Source organism: Oryzias latipes, chromosome 21, assembly GCF_002234675.1.
Source record: "Oryzias latipes chromosome 21, ASM223467v1".
NCBI lineage: Eukaryota > Metazoa > Chordata > Actinopteri > Beloniformes > Adrianichthyidae > Oryzias > Oryzias latipes.
In genome coordinates this window covers 16230555-16245788 of record NC_019879.2, presented here as the reverse complement: position 1 = coordinate 16245788, position 15234 = coordinate 16230555, and the positions used below count along the sequence as shown (strand labels likewise).

Here is a 15234-nt window from a genome sequence, read left to right as displayed (position 1 = left end):
TTGTGCATCAATTTTATTGCTTACTTAGTGTGTTATTTACAACATGTGAAGTTTTGTAAATGATGACGATCATTTTTGCCCCAGTGTTCCAGACTTTAGCTGTATTTCTGTCAGCTTTTTTTGCAATGACATATATTATCATTCAGGATAAACGCACCAATGAAGAATAGCTTAAAATACTATGGTATTTTCTTAAAATTAGGTGTAGATATGTGGATTAAAAGCATGTCAAGGATTGTCCTCTGTGAAGCATTTGGGCTATAGCTGAGGTCATTGAATAAAAAACCTTTGACCCGACCCTTGGCCATGACTGAGCAAAGAAAAAGGAAAAAAAAACCTTATACACATGCCAGTGTTGCTGTAGTTACACAAGTAGTTTAATTACTCGGTTTACTAATCAGCAGCTGCTTGTGTTCAATTTTTCATAAAAACATAAAATAAATATTTTCAATTTTTAGTGTTCAAATCGAGACTTTTCTAAACTAATGGGACAGATATATGAGCCTTAAGAGTGAGCAACACACACACTTCCTGGTTTGGAATGGTGAACATCTCCAGACAGGGGATTCCATGCCAGACTGGATTTGAGAGGAGACATTTGTCATCATTATTGAATACACTCCCACCGGTTAAAAGAAAAGGCGGGGGCAGAGGAGGGGCAGGGAGAATGGGGAAGGTGTGTGTTGAGCGACTGTGTGCGTATGTGGGTTTATGAGATCAGGGGTTAGGCAGCAGTCCATAGACCATTAAAAAAAAAAAATCACCACAATGAATTCTAATGCTCATCTACTGATGTCATTCTTCTTTACAACAGTATACATTTATGTTTAAGTTTGTGTGCATGTAGTCCGTATGCAACTTAACTTCTTGAATTACCAGGTTAAAAGGAAAACATTTCTGACTAATAGAGTTATTGTGAAAAACCATATTGTATATGTGAAATTAGCTTTAACCCTTGTGCTATCCTATGACCCCACCCTTACATTGACGTGTTCTTCCTACCATGACAAAGGTGGATAAAAGTGAATAGAATTTCATGTAATCCATGGACACCAGTGAGGTTCACAAATCATTGAAGGAAAAAGGTTCAGCGCACTGTCTAGTGGGGTCTAGATGACCCAACTCCCAATGTTAAAGTGCCAAGGATAGCACAAGGGTTAAATGTGATCAATAGATGACTTACATTTAATCCACATAAGGCCTCTTATACTGAAGAGAACTGATGTATTCTTTTGTATGTCCACTAAAGTCTGCAGAGCTGCAGTGTGAGCACAGCAGCATACACTCTTTGTCCTCTGGAGTCACTGTTGGCACAAACTGTAGATCTGTTCTACATTAGAAATGTAAATAATCTATAGCCGAGCCAGAGCAACCATGGCTTAACTTGGGCTTTTAGGATAATTAATTGTGTCCAGTCAAGGAGAACAGAAAGCTTTGCAGTTATCAGAGGCGTTGTATATTTTGTCACCTTAAGCTTCTGTTTAAGTCGCCCAGTATTCTTTTTAAGAATAATCTATGCATATAAACATAAACAAAAGTATGAAAACCGAAATTTTGTTTACCATGCTCCTACAATCTTGTGTTATTATAGGAAAGTCCACCACATGATAACAGCAGCTAGCATTCAAAGGGTAGCTAGGAGCTTATTTATCCTTTTTTAAGATTACTGAGGAGCCTCTATATTTAAACTGTCACATTGGTTTTTTTAACGTAGCAATTCCCTACTACCTGTCCACCAGGTGGCGTTAAAAATCGCTGTGGTGTCTGAGTGACCTTAAAATTCATGTCTATCTGCTTGCATCTACTCATCGATTTATGCTAATATTTTTATCTTATATTGTGCTTTATACAATGAATAAAGATTGATTTATCTGTCAGTTCCCCTCTCTGTAGATCATCGTAAATAATAGAAGCAAACATGAAAAACTAAATGGTTTCCTTGGAAAAATCTACCATCAACCCCTCTGACCAATTGTCTGAGTCTTGGCCGCATTAAAAGGTCACCAGCCCAATCAATTCTCACGAATGTGCACCATGGTAACAACTTCTTTTTCTGGTCTAATGGATCTTGACAGTTGTTGGTTGTCTTAGTTTTCTTTGGTCCATATCCTTTAGCTTTTCGATACTACACTGAAAACAAATAAAATAAAGGATATAACAAACACAAAGTTTTGTTAGTATGTATATGTAGAACTCATGGTGAGCTAAGGCTGAAGGGTTTTTCTCTCAACTGGAAGGTTGCTGGTTTGAGCCTTGGACAACACACAGAGCCCTATGTCAGCACTGATGGACTTATGTGAGTCTTTGTATAATGGGGCATCTGTAGCTTAGCGAGTAGGGCAGACATCTGCCATCAGTGAGTCAGGGTTTCAAATCAGCCATAACAGCAGTGACTGTGTCCTTGAGCAAGACATTGAACTTTAAGTGGCCCTAAATAGCAAGAAATCTGTAAGTGGCTTTGCATAAAAGTGTTTCATAAAGACGATGTAATGTAAGCTGTGAAAAAAAGGCTGATTAGACATAATAAGAAGCTTTGTCTGATTGTTTTGGGTCAAAGAAATGCCCAATGTGAGGTTAAAATAAGCTGCACAAAGTCAATGTGGACCATTTATGCCTGATACTCTCCTAATGTGACTTTCCAAAAGCAGAAAATTATTGTAAAACATGTAATTATGGATAATCTTTTAAATGACTCCAAGCAATCAAGTTCCAGATTTAGCATAATGGCCCATTCTTGAACATGCTTCTCTTTTGCATACGTATGGAATTCACTGAGACAGGAGTAGAGGGGGAGGGGGTCCTGTCCTTCAGCTCTTCACACTTGTTTGTTTGATTTGGACTTTGAATTTGACAAGCAGTTTTAGGTTTTTGATCAGAAAACGACACATCGTCATTTGTAAGGAGGCAAACCTTATCAGTAAATGCGATCCGTACTTTGTATAATCACATTCCGCCAAAGGCCTCAGCTGAAACACAGCTTTTTCTAGACAGCTTGACGCTTATTGAAAATGACTCCTATAACAAAACTCAGCTGAATGGGTATTATGTTTTAGCTGTGTGGAGACCTTTAAAAGATTTATTTAGATTTTAAATGTTCTTTAGCCTTCACATGCTGAGGTTAGAAGGGTTTACAAAAAAAAAAAATATATATATATATATATATATATATATAAATGCAGCCTTTATACGTCCAATATTCATTTATGTGAAACTGACATTTTGAAGGCTGTGGTTTCGAAAAGTCCTATTAAAAAGAACAGGCTAGGTAGAATGTGTGCAATTATTATGAAATGTGCTTTTCATATTTTTTAAAATAGTGTGCCACTTTATGATGGTAGGTGGAACTTTGGTACTTTAATAAAAGATAGTGTTTACCATTAACCTTCTCATATTTGCTTTCATTAAAAAAATAAACACTTATGATGCATCTATAATGAAAAAATCAAAAGAGGTTGCAAATGGATTTGAAGTTATTTGATCACAATCTTGATTTTGTTGTTGCACAGATCATTTTCATAATGAAAGGTCAATGTTTTTTCATCATAAAAGCAGTTTTTTTTTAGATGTTTACACATAACATCGGTTGAGTATTTTGTAAAAACTTTTTGGAATAATCACTTTTTCAAATAAATGCAGGTTACATCAAGATAATAGTCCCATATTAATGAGCTAAGTTCTCTTTACTTTACAATGTGTTTAAAAAAACTTTTTTAAATATGAATGTGTGTCAAAATGTCTTTTTTTAGGTTCTTTTGTTTTTTTTTAATAACTGAAACAAGATTTTTGTGACTTTTTAAAGCAAACGTTTTTCAAGCATGACAGTGTTTTTTACAAGATGTTTGAAACTCTCAACAATTGCCATTTTTGAAAAAGTTTTAATTATTCCAACTTTTTGGTTCAGTGGTCTCCAACCCTATTTTAGGCTACGGACCGGTTTTAATTAATCTGACGTGTCATAATTTTGCAAGGTTGATGGTCAGGTCTGATGTTGTTGCTTACAGTTCCTAGAAAATCAGTTTTTCATGTAAAAAGCTTCCTACATGGTATCAAGTTATAAAAGACAGTTTGATATTACCCGTGGATAGTTTACAGAAGATGACGATTCCATCAAACAAAGTTTTAAAATAATTTTTGGGGTGTTTTTATCCACTAACACTGATCATTAGACCCAATTTTACTCCATGGTGTTTGTTCTGAGTGTGCTTTGAGCAGATCTCTGAGAAGAAAGCTTTATGACTTCATGCGTCCATAACCCCAACCCAGCAGGCGCTAAGAAGGGTGGAGAAGTTGTTTTCTTTCTTTCTTATCAAGTCTTTATTTCTGTGTGAGGAATGTTTAGAGAAGGCAGTCTGTTTCCTTGCCTTTACCAGGGACCCCTTGTATTGTTTGCTTTCCATGGCTAATTGATGGGGAGTAGGACTGGGTCTCAAACAGAAAGACAGGAAACTCTGGTTCCTGGTTTGACCCAGGCTGCTGTCTCACTTGGAAATTCACAGCTACAGTTTTCGTCCAAGATTTGTATCTCCATCCGTACAGTATCCTTCTGAAAGATATGAACTTGTATATGGTTCCCTGTGATTAGAAGTGAAATTTTACTCTCCTGGTTTTCACGACCTGCGAATCGCAGCTGTGAACTTGCTTTCCGAAATGTAAATATTTATGACGTTAATATTTGTTCAGCAGTTTACGATAAATGTCTGAGCCCATCGTGAGTGTTGCAGTGGAGAACATTTTTTTCCTCCCCTTCAATGTCCATGTTTGGTAAGCCTTGGTTAGGGTGAGCCTCTGCTTCAGATTCATGTTCTCAGCTGACACAAGTGCCGTTTGCTGTGGTTTTCTGCTGCTGCTGTAGTTCATTTGCTGCGAGGATTTGGAGAGCTGGTTTGAGTGACTGCTGCTTTCTCGTCATCTTGAGCCAGTTTGCAAATCCTGCAAATCACATCTATCTTTATTAAACATCCAGAGAGCGGCTACTCATTTTTAAGACCACTGTGTTTCTGGCATTGGTTTTAAATGAAAATACTCCTGAAATACTCACATCTGCGCCTCACAACCCTGCAGTTTAAAAATGACTGAAAACACTTAAATGTTGGTGAAGGCATTTTATTTAAAAAAAAAATGTTTGTTTCTGTATATTTGATATCCATAAGTACTCTGGAGGGAGTGAAATGATAAAGATCACTTGATTGACAGCTGTAGCTTAAAAATGTTAGACTTTTTTGTGATATCAGACAGTCAGACATTTTTTTTAATCTTTCTGAAATTGTAGGCATTTGATGGCATTTTCTGTAAAACTGACAACAGCTAGAAGCAAAAAAGCCGGTGTGACATTCCCTGTTGGCTTTTATCCGGCTCAAGAGGAAGCCAGTATTTTTTGGCTCTGAAGTACTTGGTTAGAACTGATGTCACCTTTTCCAAAAATGGGGGGGGGGGGGGGGGGGGGGGGGGCAAACATGTAAGTTGTTAGAATCATTAACTGTATATAAGAACTGGACTGAGTGAGTCTTATGCCACCCATTGAAAATGGCTTACTTCCAGCTCCAACAAAATGAAGTCAAATCAGTCACCATTTATTTTATCATCATGCTGAAATCACAAATCGTCAGTCAGCAGTCATTGGTCCGAGTAGGTCTGAGTCATTGTTTCTAAGGCAATCGCTCTTGCCAATAAGGAGTGAACTTGGTAGAATCCGTCAAATATTGTAACCCTTGTGCTACCCTGGGCACTTTAACAATGGGAGTTGGGTCATCTAGACCCACTAGACAGTGCTCTGAACCTTTTTTCTTCAATGATTTGTGAACCTCACTGGTGTCCAGGGATTACATGAAATCTTTCCACCTTTATCCACCTTTGTCAAGGTAGAGAGAACACATCAATGTAAGGGTGGGGTCATCTAAGATAGCACAAGGGTTAAACATTTTATGAGAGACCTGTTGAATGTATGGCGTCCTATTGACTTCTATTGAGAAATAAAGTCATTATATTTGTCAGAATAACCCTTCTTGCCCTGCGACCTTTATTTAACATGATCTTACTTATCCTATTTTTTTCATGACATTTTTTTTAAGTGCAAGTTATTCAAGTATAAACTGAGCAATCACATGTCTCAATAAAAGTATGTGGCCCCCATGTCAAGCAACTGTTTTAAACGTTTGTCTAGGAACAGGACAACTCTTGCCAATTTCACTCCTGATTGTCAAGAGTGATTGGCAAAGAAACGATGACTCAGACCGATTTGGACCAATCACTGATTACTGACATTGTCTGGCTCCAACAAGGTGATGTCCATATCATAAAAAATGGCAATTTAATTGACTTCATTTCGCTGGAGCCAAAGGTAAGTTATTTTCTATGGGTGACATCACACTTCAGTTCTCTTATACAGCCCATAGTGGAAATTGACTTCACCTTTTCCAAGAATGGGTTAAAAATGGGAGAAATAAGTATACAAGTTGTTGTAACATGTCCAGCGACATACCAATCAAAAGGCCATATCCCTTTGAAAGTGCAATTTTAAGCATAAAGTAACATCATGACGGATGGGTTGGATCTACGAATATCTCCACACAGTGGAATGTACATAATAGCACGGAGGTCACTTGAAGGGGTGAATGGATGCCAGTCTGGTATCTGACTCTACTCTGGATAGCAGCAGCAGCAACTGTCAGGTCCGCCTCAGCTTGTCCCATTTTCTTACTACAAAACATTTTTCTTTGTTAGGTTATGGCACTCAAACAAACAGAAGACCACATCTTAATCTCCCCTCTGCATGTTTTTTTTACCAGCTAATCTTAGCACAAAAGCTTAAAGAAGTTTATTTGCTCCGTATTCACATAGTTGTGATAGGTTGGTCTGTGACTCAGTAAATACACTTTTTCTATAAAGACCATTGCTTTCTCTTAAAAGCAGATAATAAGAAAATTGAAAACCATGTCTACTAACCTCCCAACCCCAATTCTTCATGGCTGCCTCCTCCTTTTGCCCTTTCCCCTCCTTCTCCGCTCTTTGTCCTGGAGCGTTTGGCCTGGTGCCAGACAGAGATGGCTATGCTCAATGTGTAAATCAGCGTGCTGCTAAATGCTGGCTTTTGGCTGAAAGAGCCACTAAAGCGAACATGACCCTAAGTGTAACTCTGGAACAAAAGAAACAAGCCGTCAGTTCTTCCTTCGCCACGCCATCGGTTCCATCCAACAAAGAGAGGGATGAGAGTGAGCAGACACTCTGGTCGACTGAAGACCAAATTGAGGCATAAACATGGCAGACGTTCACTTATTTTGTCTGGTTTTGTTGCAGGCTAGTTTGTTCCTACAGATGCAACACGAGGTACACTCCAATTAAAATTATGTTTTTAAAATGTTCTTGTGGCATTTTTATGATAATGGAGGGAATTTATAAAGAAAATTAAACTTTTGCTCACCATTTTCGTTGCACCACTAATGTTAGGTTGGGGGTGTAAGGGGCTGTAAGCTAGCAGGAAATTTTAAGCATAATGATGTTGATAAGCAGGGTGCCAACAGTCCTTCTCACTAGTAAACAACACAAGTATTTGATTTTGGCTAGAAACTGCATATGCATGATTAAATGGGAAAAAAAGGAAATAAACAAATAAATGTTAATTTTTGTCTTAGATGAACCATTTTCAGAATAGAAACACCAGCACTGGAAGATTTCTCCCACTGAATAAACATCCTCATTTGTGCCAAGAAGCATAAATCACCTGCTCAGAGACACGGAAGAGCAGTTGGAGACTGACGTTCACTCGATTACATGTCTTCCTCACTGTGTTTCTCCATTAATCTTACACTTTCCACAACTTTCTCTAAAGTCCCACTCTATCGTAAAAGCATTTCAAGTAGGCATTTTAATTAGAATTATGTTGTTTTTTTTGCCAAAATAATAAAAAAAGCCTGTGTTGCACATAGTTTCTGCAGATCTGAAATTTGCCTTTAAAGTGTAAGTGGGATCCTTGAGGAGCAACCCCGTCCCCTATTCCTCTCCCCATTTGGCCGAATTTTGCATGTCACATATACGCTCTTTTTCAAATAGCTTTTTTTTGTCTAAATTCGTCTCAATTTGAATAAAGAAATACTCAGAAATGCATATTCAAACATAATTTTCTTTAAATATGTCCTCTATCATCAGCAAAATGCCTAAAGAACATGTTAGAAACACCAAAAAATACAATTTTTAAAGAGAGGATCTTTAAAAAAAACAGAGAAGTTTGTTCTGGCCAAGAAGAAAAAAAATATATATCAACAACACATGGTTAAAGAAGCCAAACTCATATGTAACAAGACTGGTGCTGCAATGTTTATAGAAGTGTCATGACTTTTTAGTCTATAAAGACGAATCAGTTGTAGGAAAAAATGCAGAATAAAAACTGAAAGGAGTTTACTTCCCTGGAGCTCTCCCATCAAATTTTTTCCCCCTGACAATGTTCCAAAAAGTCCACGTAGATCCACCATAAGAAATGCAACAAAGCCTTTTGTTACACTTAAAATCATTCTACCTGGATCTACCAGATGCAAAAATCTGGAATATTTTAAAAGTACGGTACTAAGGGCAACCAGATGCTAGGTTCGATTATCCTGTACATTGCCAGATCATCTATTTCAGAGTGAAAACGATTGCGTCTGCATGCCCCCCCCATTATACAGTTGATAGGGCTCTCTTTTGTTGTCCTGCTTTATGTTTAAAATTGCTTTACTTACATACATATTCTAGCCAGTAATGTCAGGAGTGGGGTCATTACCATAATCCAGCCTTACAAAATGCGCCTGTCTGGAGTGTGTCAGTGGCCTGTAGGAAGCTGACAGCATGTGAATGCCGTCCGTGCAGCCACAGATGTCGAACATGGACTTTTTGTCCGGAGGAAATGGGCCCTCGTTTAATGCTGTTAACAGAAGTATGTATGGAATGCAACAACACAATTATCCTTTATTATATTACACTCATTTAAATACCCCCGATAGGATCAACATGCACTCTAGCCAGGCCGCCTCCCCACGCACGACAGCGTCCAGACAAAAGGCTTGGTGAAGCTTTTCATTGAAATTCAAATAATATTCAGAGGCCTGTGTTTACTTTGCACTTTGTGTTTTGACTGCTGAGTTAATATTTTTCCAAACTTTTAATACAATTTCCCTTTTAGAAATTGGTTCATAAACAGGTGAGCATTATTTGCAAATAATATGATGGAATTCAATACATTTCCTGCTATTAGGAAGAAAAGATAGATTCCAATCAAACTTAAAATGATTAAAGAGTACATTTGTTAATTTTTTAAAAATGTTTTTGCAGTCAAAATATTATAAAGTTATAGGACAAGAACCATTTTTGCCCTCTCATAACTGTCAGTTGTTATTCAGTGGTGTCATCCAATTGCTTTTTCCAGCCCCTTCAGTTAATGCTCCTTTTTAAAAATCCCCCTTTTTGAAGTGCAGAAATATGTAGGTGATGGATCAAATAGGATTTGTGCGTGTCATGTCTCACTGTCCTGCAAATTTGATTGTTCAAAGAATAACAGAAGCTAAGACAAGTTCAGGATAATTGGAGTTTTCAGGACTGATGTGGTCCTAAAAGTAACAGAAATGTTGTTTATAGGTTTCCCTGTTAAACTTTCTTTTGGCTGCTTGTCAAAAAATAAATCAAAAAGAAATCCTATTTTTCAAGTTTGTCTTTTTTATCTCACATCCAAAAGTGCCAATTAAAGTCGCCACAAACCATCAAGAATGCCCTAAAATGATGGACAAAGCTCTGAAATGTGGACTCTGCTGCAACAGCAAACGTCAAACATTTAGGAAATATATAACATAAACATTTCTGAAAAAATGATTTCTTAATCTATGACAGAAAATGCACATAAATGTTCAGACAAAATCTTCTGAACCAAATAGGTGCACTGACAACTGTTCTCAAAGTCATGCTGCTGGCATGAACCATGAGCATGATCAGGAGTAACTCACATGCTTTGATTTAAGTCTATTTAGCTGTCTGAGAGCAGACTTTTCTTCTAGGATGCTTTTGTCTGGATTACTTTTAACACTTCAGTTTCCCACCTGTTGGTCTGGGATCTAACCACTCTTGGTTCCTTGGTTTACTCTGGATAAATATATATATTTCTTAAATGTTTTATTGGATAACCTACTATTAAGCCTTTGGACAAACTGTCTGGCTCTACCAAAAACAATACACAATTTACAATTTTAGGTAATTTTAATGTGACAGAACCCCCTTTTCTGATTGCCTACAGGTACAGGTTAAAATCCCATTAGTTTTCACACATTTATGTGTGTCATAGTTTCTTAAAGCAGGATGCCTCAGAGCAGTTACTGCATTTTCTGCTCTATAGGGTGCACAGGAGTATAAGGCGCACCATAGTTGGTCTATTGTCCAATGTATGTCATATATAAGGCGCACCTAACTACTGGCGCATTAAGCCAGACAAAAGTCCCAGAGATAGGTCTGTCCGTCAGGCTTCAACTGTGTTGGTTGTGACTTTAGAACTTGTTTGTAACATGTAATAAAAACAGTATGATACTGCTAAAACAGTATCAGTATCTGTGATTACGATCCCAATCTTTATAAGAACACATTAAAAAAAAGTCAGACACTGCTACATGTTAGCCACGTTAGTGTACTTACAATATTACCCAAACTTGTTTGGAAGCTGCACAAAAACAGACTGACATTTTGATAGAATGCTGCAGCATTATACATCGTTAAGCACAACCAGAATGCATCCATATCTAAGGTGCTCCAGATTATAAGACACACTGTTGTCTTTTGAAAATAATGAGGGCTTTTAAGTGCACCTTATAGTGCAGAAAATATTTTATTGGATATATGTTGCATACTCCGTTAAATGATGATTATTCTTGCCTATCTAAATGGCTCTCCTCCAACTGCACTATATCAATCCCCATTGTGGTGTCATGCACTTGGGGCTTGGTCTTTAAAATGAAGAGGAATAAAAACACCCTGTGGGTTTTTTTTTGGTTATATATTGTTTTATGATTCACATCCCAGCTCTAGTTGGGCAGGTTCAGAAATAAATTCTGTAAAATAAATGCACAGCAGGACCTGGAAATCTCTCTATTATCATATAACATATTATTTAAAGAGCCAAGAGCTCCACAAGGTTGAAACTGAGCAGAGCTCTGCGGGGAAGTATATGAGGTCACCCAACTCCATACACTTATAATAAAGTTCTCCTGCCTGTCATAGATAGACAGACCTGAAAGCAGACGAGTGAGATGTCAGTCATTCATCGGCTGAACACCAACGCTGTCCTGACATGAAATCTAATCATAAGAGATGAAAAGTCAGCGCTCCCATATAGAAGTAGACAGCAAATATTAAATGTCGACTTTGAAAAGATTCCCGTACTTGCAAAGATTAAATGGCCCAGTCATATCGTTGGGTGTTGGCTAAGAAATCTTTTTTGGCATTGCAGACTATGACATAAAGTCTAAATATCTCATATATCTTGCTTTTCTTTACAGTAACCCTTGTTATATTTATTCAAAGTATGCCTCCATCTGAACTTGCTACGCACACATAATCATTCGCTGCAGGTGGCTCAGCTGTCAACAGCTTACAGTGCGCAGGTGAAAACACTCTCCAGGCCTAAGGAGTCCGGGCATCTGTAAGAGACGGGCCCCTGGCAGAAGAAGCGATAAGGACGGCGGCGGGGGCTTTGGTTGAAGCAGGGATATGGAGGGTGGGGGTGGGTGGGGGGTTAGAATAACTTGTTACGGGTGTGATTTAAAACAGACCTAGGCACTGTGTCTGTGGACTCCAGACCCAGTCCACGGTGCCAGATGAAATTCCTGAAACCAGAGGCACATTCCGCAGTAATGCCATCATTCAAGCCGTCGGCTGAGATGCTCTGGGCATCTGTGATAGACAGCAGTCACGGAGGAGCACTTTGTCTAAACTAAACATATAGAATAAAGTCTTCCTTGCTGTTGCTTTCCATACAAAGTCATTTTTTTAAACTGGGTCAAAGTAAAGACATCATAAGTCCAACAAGCCATTGTGTTGATGTTTCTGTATTGGATCATTAATTAAATTGAGGTACGGTATCTTTCACTGTCAGGTCAGCATCTGTTAAGGCTACTGCTACAGGCGAAAGCATGTTTGTTGCAAGATTACATCCTTGTGTTCAATTTGAACAGGAAGCTATAAAATACGTTAATGACCAAAGGTGACTGCTACATCCTCAACGTTGTTCACTAAATCAGCCGGTGACAGTACTTGCGAGAGTTCTGATGATGAGATAAGGGCTGTTTGGATTTCATGAAAGTCTGCCATTTGAGTGACTGGTAAAGAGGCTTTTTAGAGTCATCGGCGTTCAGAGGTGATTGTGGTAGAGAAGACGGACAAAGGTGGGAATGACAATATAAGATGTATAGAATAAGATGTAGATGCAAAAATAGAGATAATAGTAATGATCATTCTATTTGAAGAAACCTAAATTATCAGCTACAAGGAATTATAAATACCTTTGCGTTTAGTAATGATAAAAGAAAGCATTGTGGTGGAACACTAAAGGGACTTGTATTGCTTGGGACTGACATAAAACCCTAGATCATCGTCTGATCCAAAAGGATTCATAGCAGCCAGTGTAATGGGCGTGTCCTGCTTTTGACAAGCCCGTTAACACCTCACTTGTTCCTTTACGTTTCGTACAATTACGAAGGACATGATGACTTTGATTTGATCAATGGATTTAACTTGACATAAACAGAAAACAACAAATTCGTGATTGGAGGTCTCCAGAACATTTTTGCCTACAGGGTCACAAAAATGCCAAATTCACCACCCAGAAGCACAAAAGCAATAAAAGTAAATACACACAGAGAAGAGAGTCACCTATACCTCTCACAACAGAAGGATGGCGTGAACCTGAGGTAAAACATGAATTATGTCCTAGTCTCGCGAGACTTCCAGAAGGGATGGGGAAACCAATACAAATAAAAACAACAAGGATGATAAACAAACCTCTTCATAAGCTGGAACTCAAGGTTTTAGTAGAATTTTATTGATGAAAAACAACCAGTTTCCTCCTAAGTTACACTCCTAAGGATTTCTCATCCATCTTACAGATGAAATCACTAACAGTTGGAAATTAAATTTGCACTGTGCTCCTCATTAAAGCCGCATGTGAGCGATTATGAAGCAGCAGCAACAAGACAGAACACAGACATGCACAGGAAGGAAGCATCTTGATTACATCCTATCTGTATTTGTTCTCATCAAACATGTCTATCTTTAATGTCTTCCTTTGTTTAAGAAAGCCTCAATTTGAATCTTCTACAGAAGTCATGATCGTTATACTGCCCCTGTTTATTAGCCCCTCAGTCTTCGGTATGCGCTGTAAGCTTGTGCAATGAGATTAGCCCAGACACTTGACAGATCATGAGTTTTGTTGGGCAGTCTAGTCTTTTTTCTTACCAGGCCATTGTAGTTTGTTCGAGTTAAGTAACATTTCACATAGTTAGAGATCCGAGGGCTCTCCATGTTAATGATGATTGTGTTTTTCCGCCTCTTTTTTTGTTTAGGCTGCTAATCTTGTAATTAGCACTGATATGTTCTAAAGTTGTTATTCTAATGAGAAAGTACTGTCATTTTTGACAATAAAAACAAAGTTGTTCACTCAAACTGCTGGGATAATTCTCTGTTAATGGATGCATTTGGCCTCCAAACTCAAAATGTGGTAAAAACAACCTGGAACTAGAGTTTTTTTTCATGGCAGAGGTTGCCCAAAGTTTTTTTCCCCAGTTCATTCAGAGCAATTAGCATGAGGTATATCAGTAGCTAATCGCTCCAGCGTGTTTACAGCTCTGTGTAACTGGATCTGCTGTGTGGTCAGGTAATATACATTGGAAGGAATTGAGATTTTATTTTGCTAAAATGGCCTTTTCCTCTTTTCAAGGAGGCACATAGCCGAGATTTAACCAAAGCTGTAAAGTTGCAGATTGTAAAAGCAAAATGAGATGAAATATGCTTAAGGGAAGACATTATGTTGTGACATACTAACTGGCCATCTTAATAGGCACATACATAAAATCCCATGTGATCCAATGTAACAGCTTTACCGTTAATTCTATGTATAGAGCTTTTACAAGGTGATAATTCTACCGTTGCTTTCAATGGAAGTCTCTGTGGGTGAAGTCATGTTAAAGTGCATGATTTTTTATGGGTGAGTCGAATGTTTTCCCACTTAAATCAATACTGAATCTTCTTCCTCTTTCGGCTTTTCCCATCAGGGGTCGCCACAGCGAACAAGTCGCATGGTAAATTTGGCAATGTTTTACGCCGGATGCCCTTCCTGACGCAACCTTCTCAAACCGGGCTTGAAACCGGCACAGGGGTAGAGAAGGGAACAGGGAGCAGCCCGGAGTTGAACCCTGGTTTCACGGATGGAAGGCGCCGCAAACCAGCACGAGCTAAACCGGCTCCCTCAATTGATAAATCAATACTGAATGAAGGGGTCAAAATGTTGAAGCTTCCTGTGGTAAAATTCCAGCACTCTTTATGACATTGATAAAAAATAAATGCTGTCAGCTGTTGATATGTAAAACAGGACTAGCTGGGTAGAAAGCTGCAAAACGGATTCTGAATGTAGGTGAAGGAGTTTTCAGAAAGATGTTTGCGAAAAGAAAAAGATCATAATAACACAAGTAACCAAATTTTTGTTTTTGTTTTGTTTTCAGGTATCTTCACCTTGTGTTCCAGCAGCAAACTATGAGTTGGTAAGTTACTATTTGAGTGTTTTTTGTCATGTTTCAGACTAATAGAAGACCCTCTCCGACCTTTTGATCTATTTTCAAAGCATTTCCAGTGGTCTTTTATATAGGATCATGCAGGTTTTAGCCAAAATCCAAAATCCTGTGTTGTTCTCTATTGGACAGTTTCTGCAGAGTGGCAGCAGTTCATTAGAAAGTTTAGGCGGGGCGGAGCAGGGAGCTTGTGGCCCACCCAGTGTATTTTCTACATCACAAATAGGCTCTTTTTCAAGCAGTATGTTTTACATCTGCTCTTGATTGACATTTAATTCAATAAAGAATTGATCAAAAATACAATTTTGAGCTTAATTATATTAATAAATGTCCTCCACCATCAAAAAAATGCCACAAGAACACTTAAAACAAACACAATTTTCATCAGAGTCAGTCTTCAAGAGAGGTTTTCCTTTAGAAATAAATTTAAACATTTTAGGAAAAAATC

The 15234-nt window shown here is 38.1% G+C and overlaps 1 protein-coding gene across 15 annotated transcripts in view; it reads left to right on the top strand.

The window, feature by feature from the left end:
- LOC101155555 (tensin-1) overlaps nucleotides 1–15234 on the top strand; it is a 172530-nt gene that overhangs the window by 90950 nt on the left and 66346 nt on the right. For all 15 annotated transcript variants that reach the window (XR_002292726.2, XM_020712927.2, XM_020712931.2 and 12 more), the window contains one exon: nucleotides 14721–14759. Coding sequence is in view for 14 of the 15 variants with exons in the window: in XM_020712927.2 (XP_020568586.1) it covers nucleotides 14721–14759 (39 nt within the window). In the remaining variant the exon portion in view is untranslated. The remainder of the gene's footprint in view (nucleotides 1–14720; nucleotides 14760–15234) is intronic.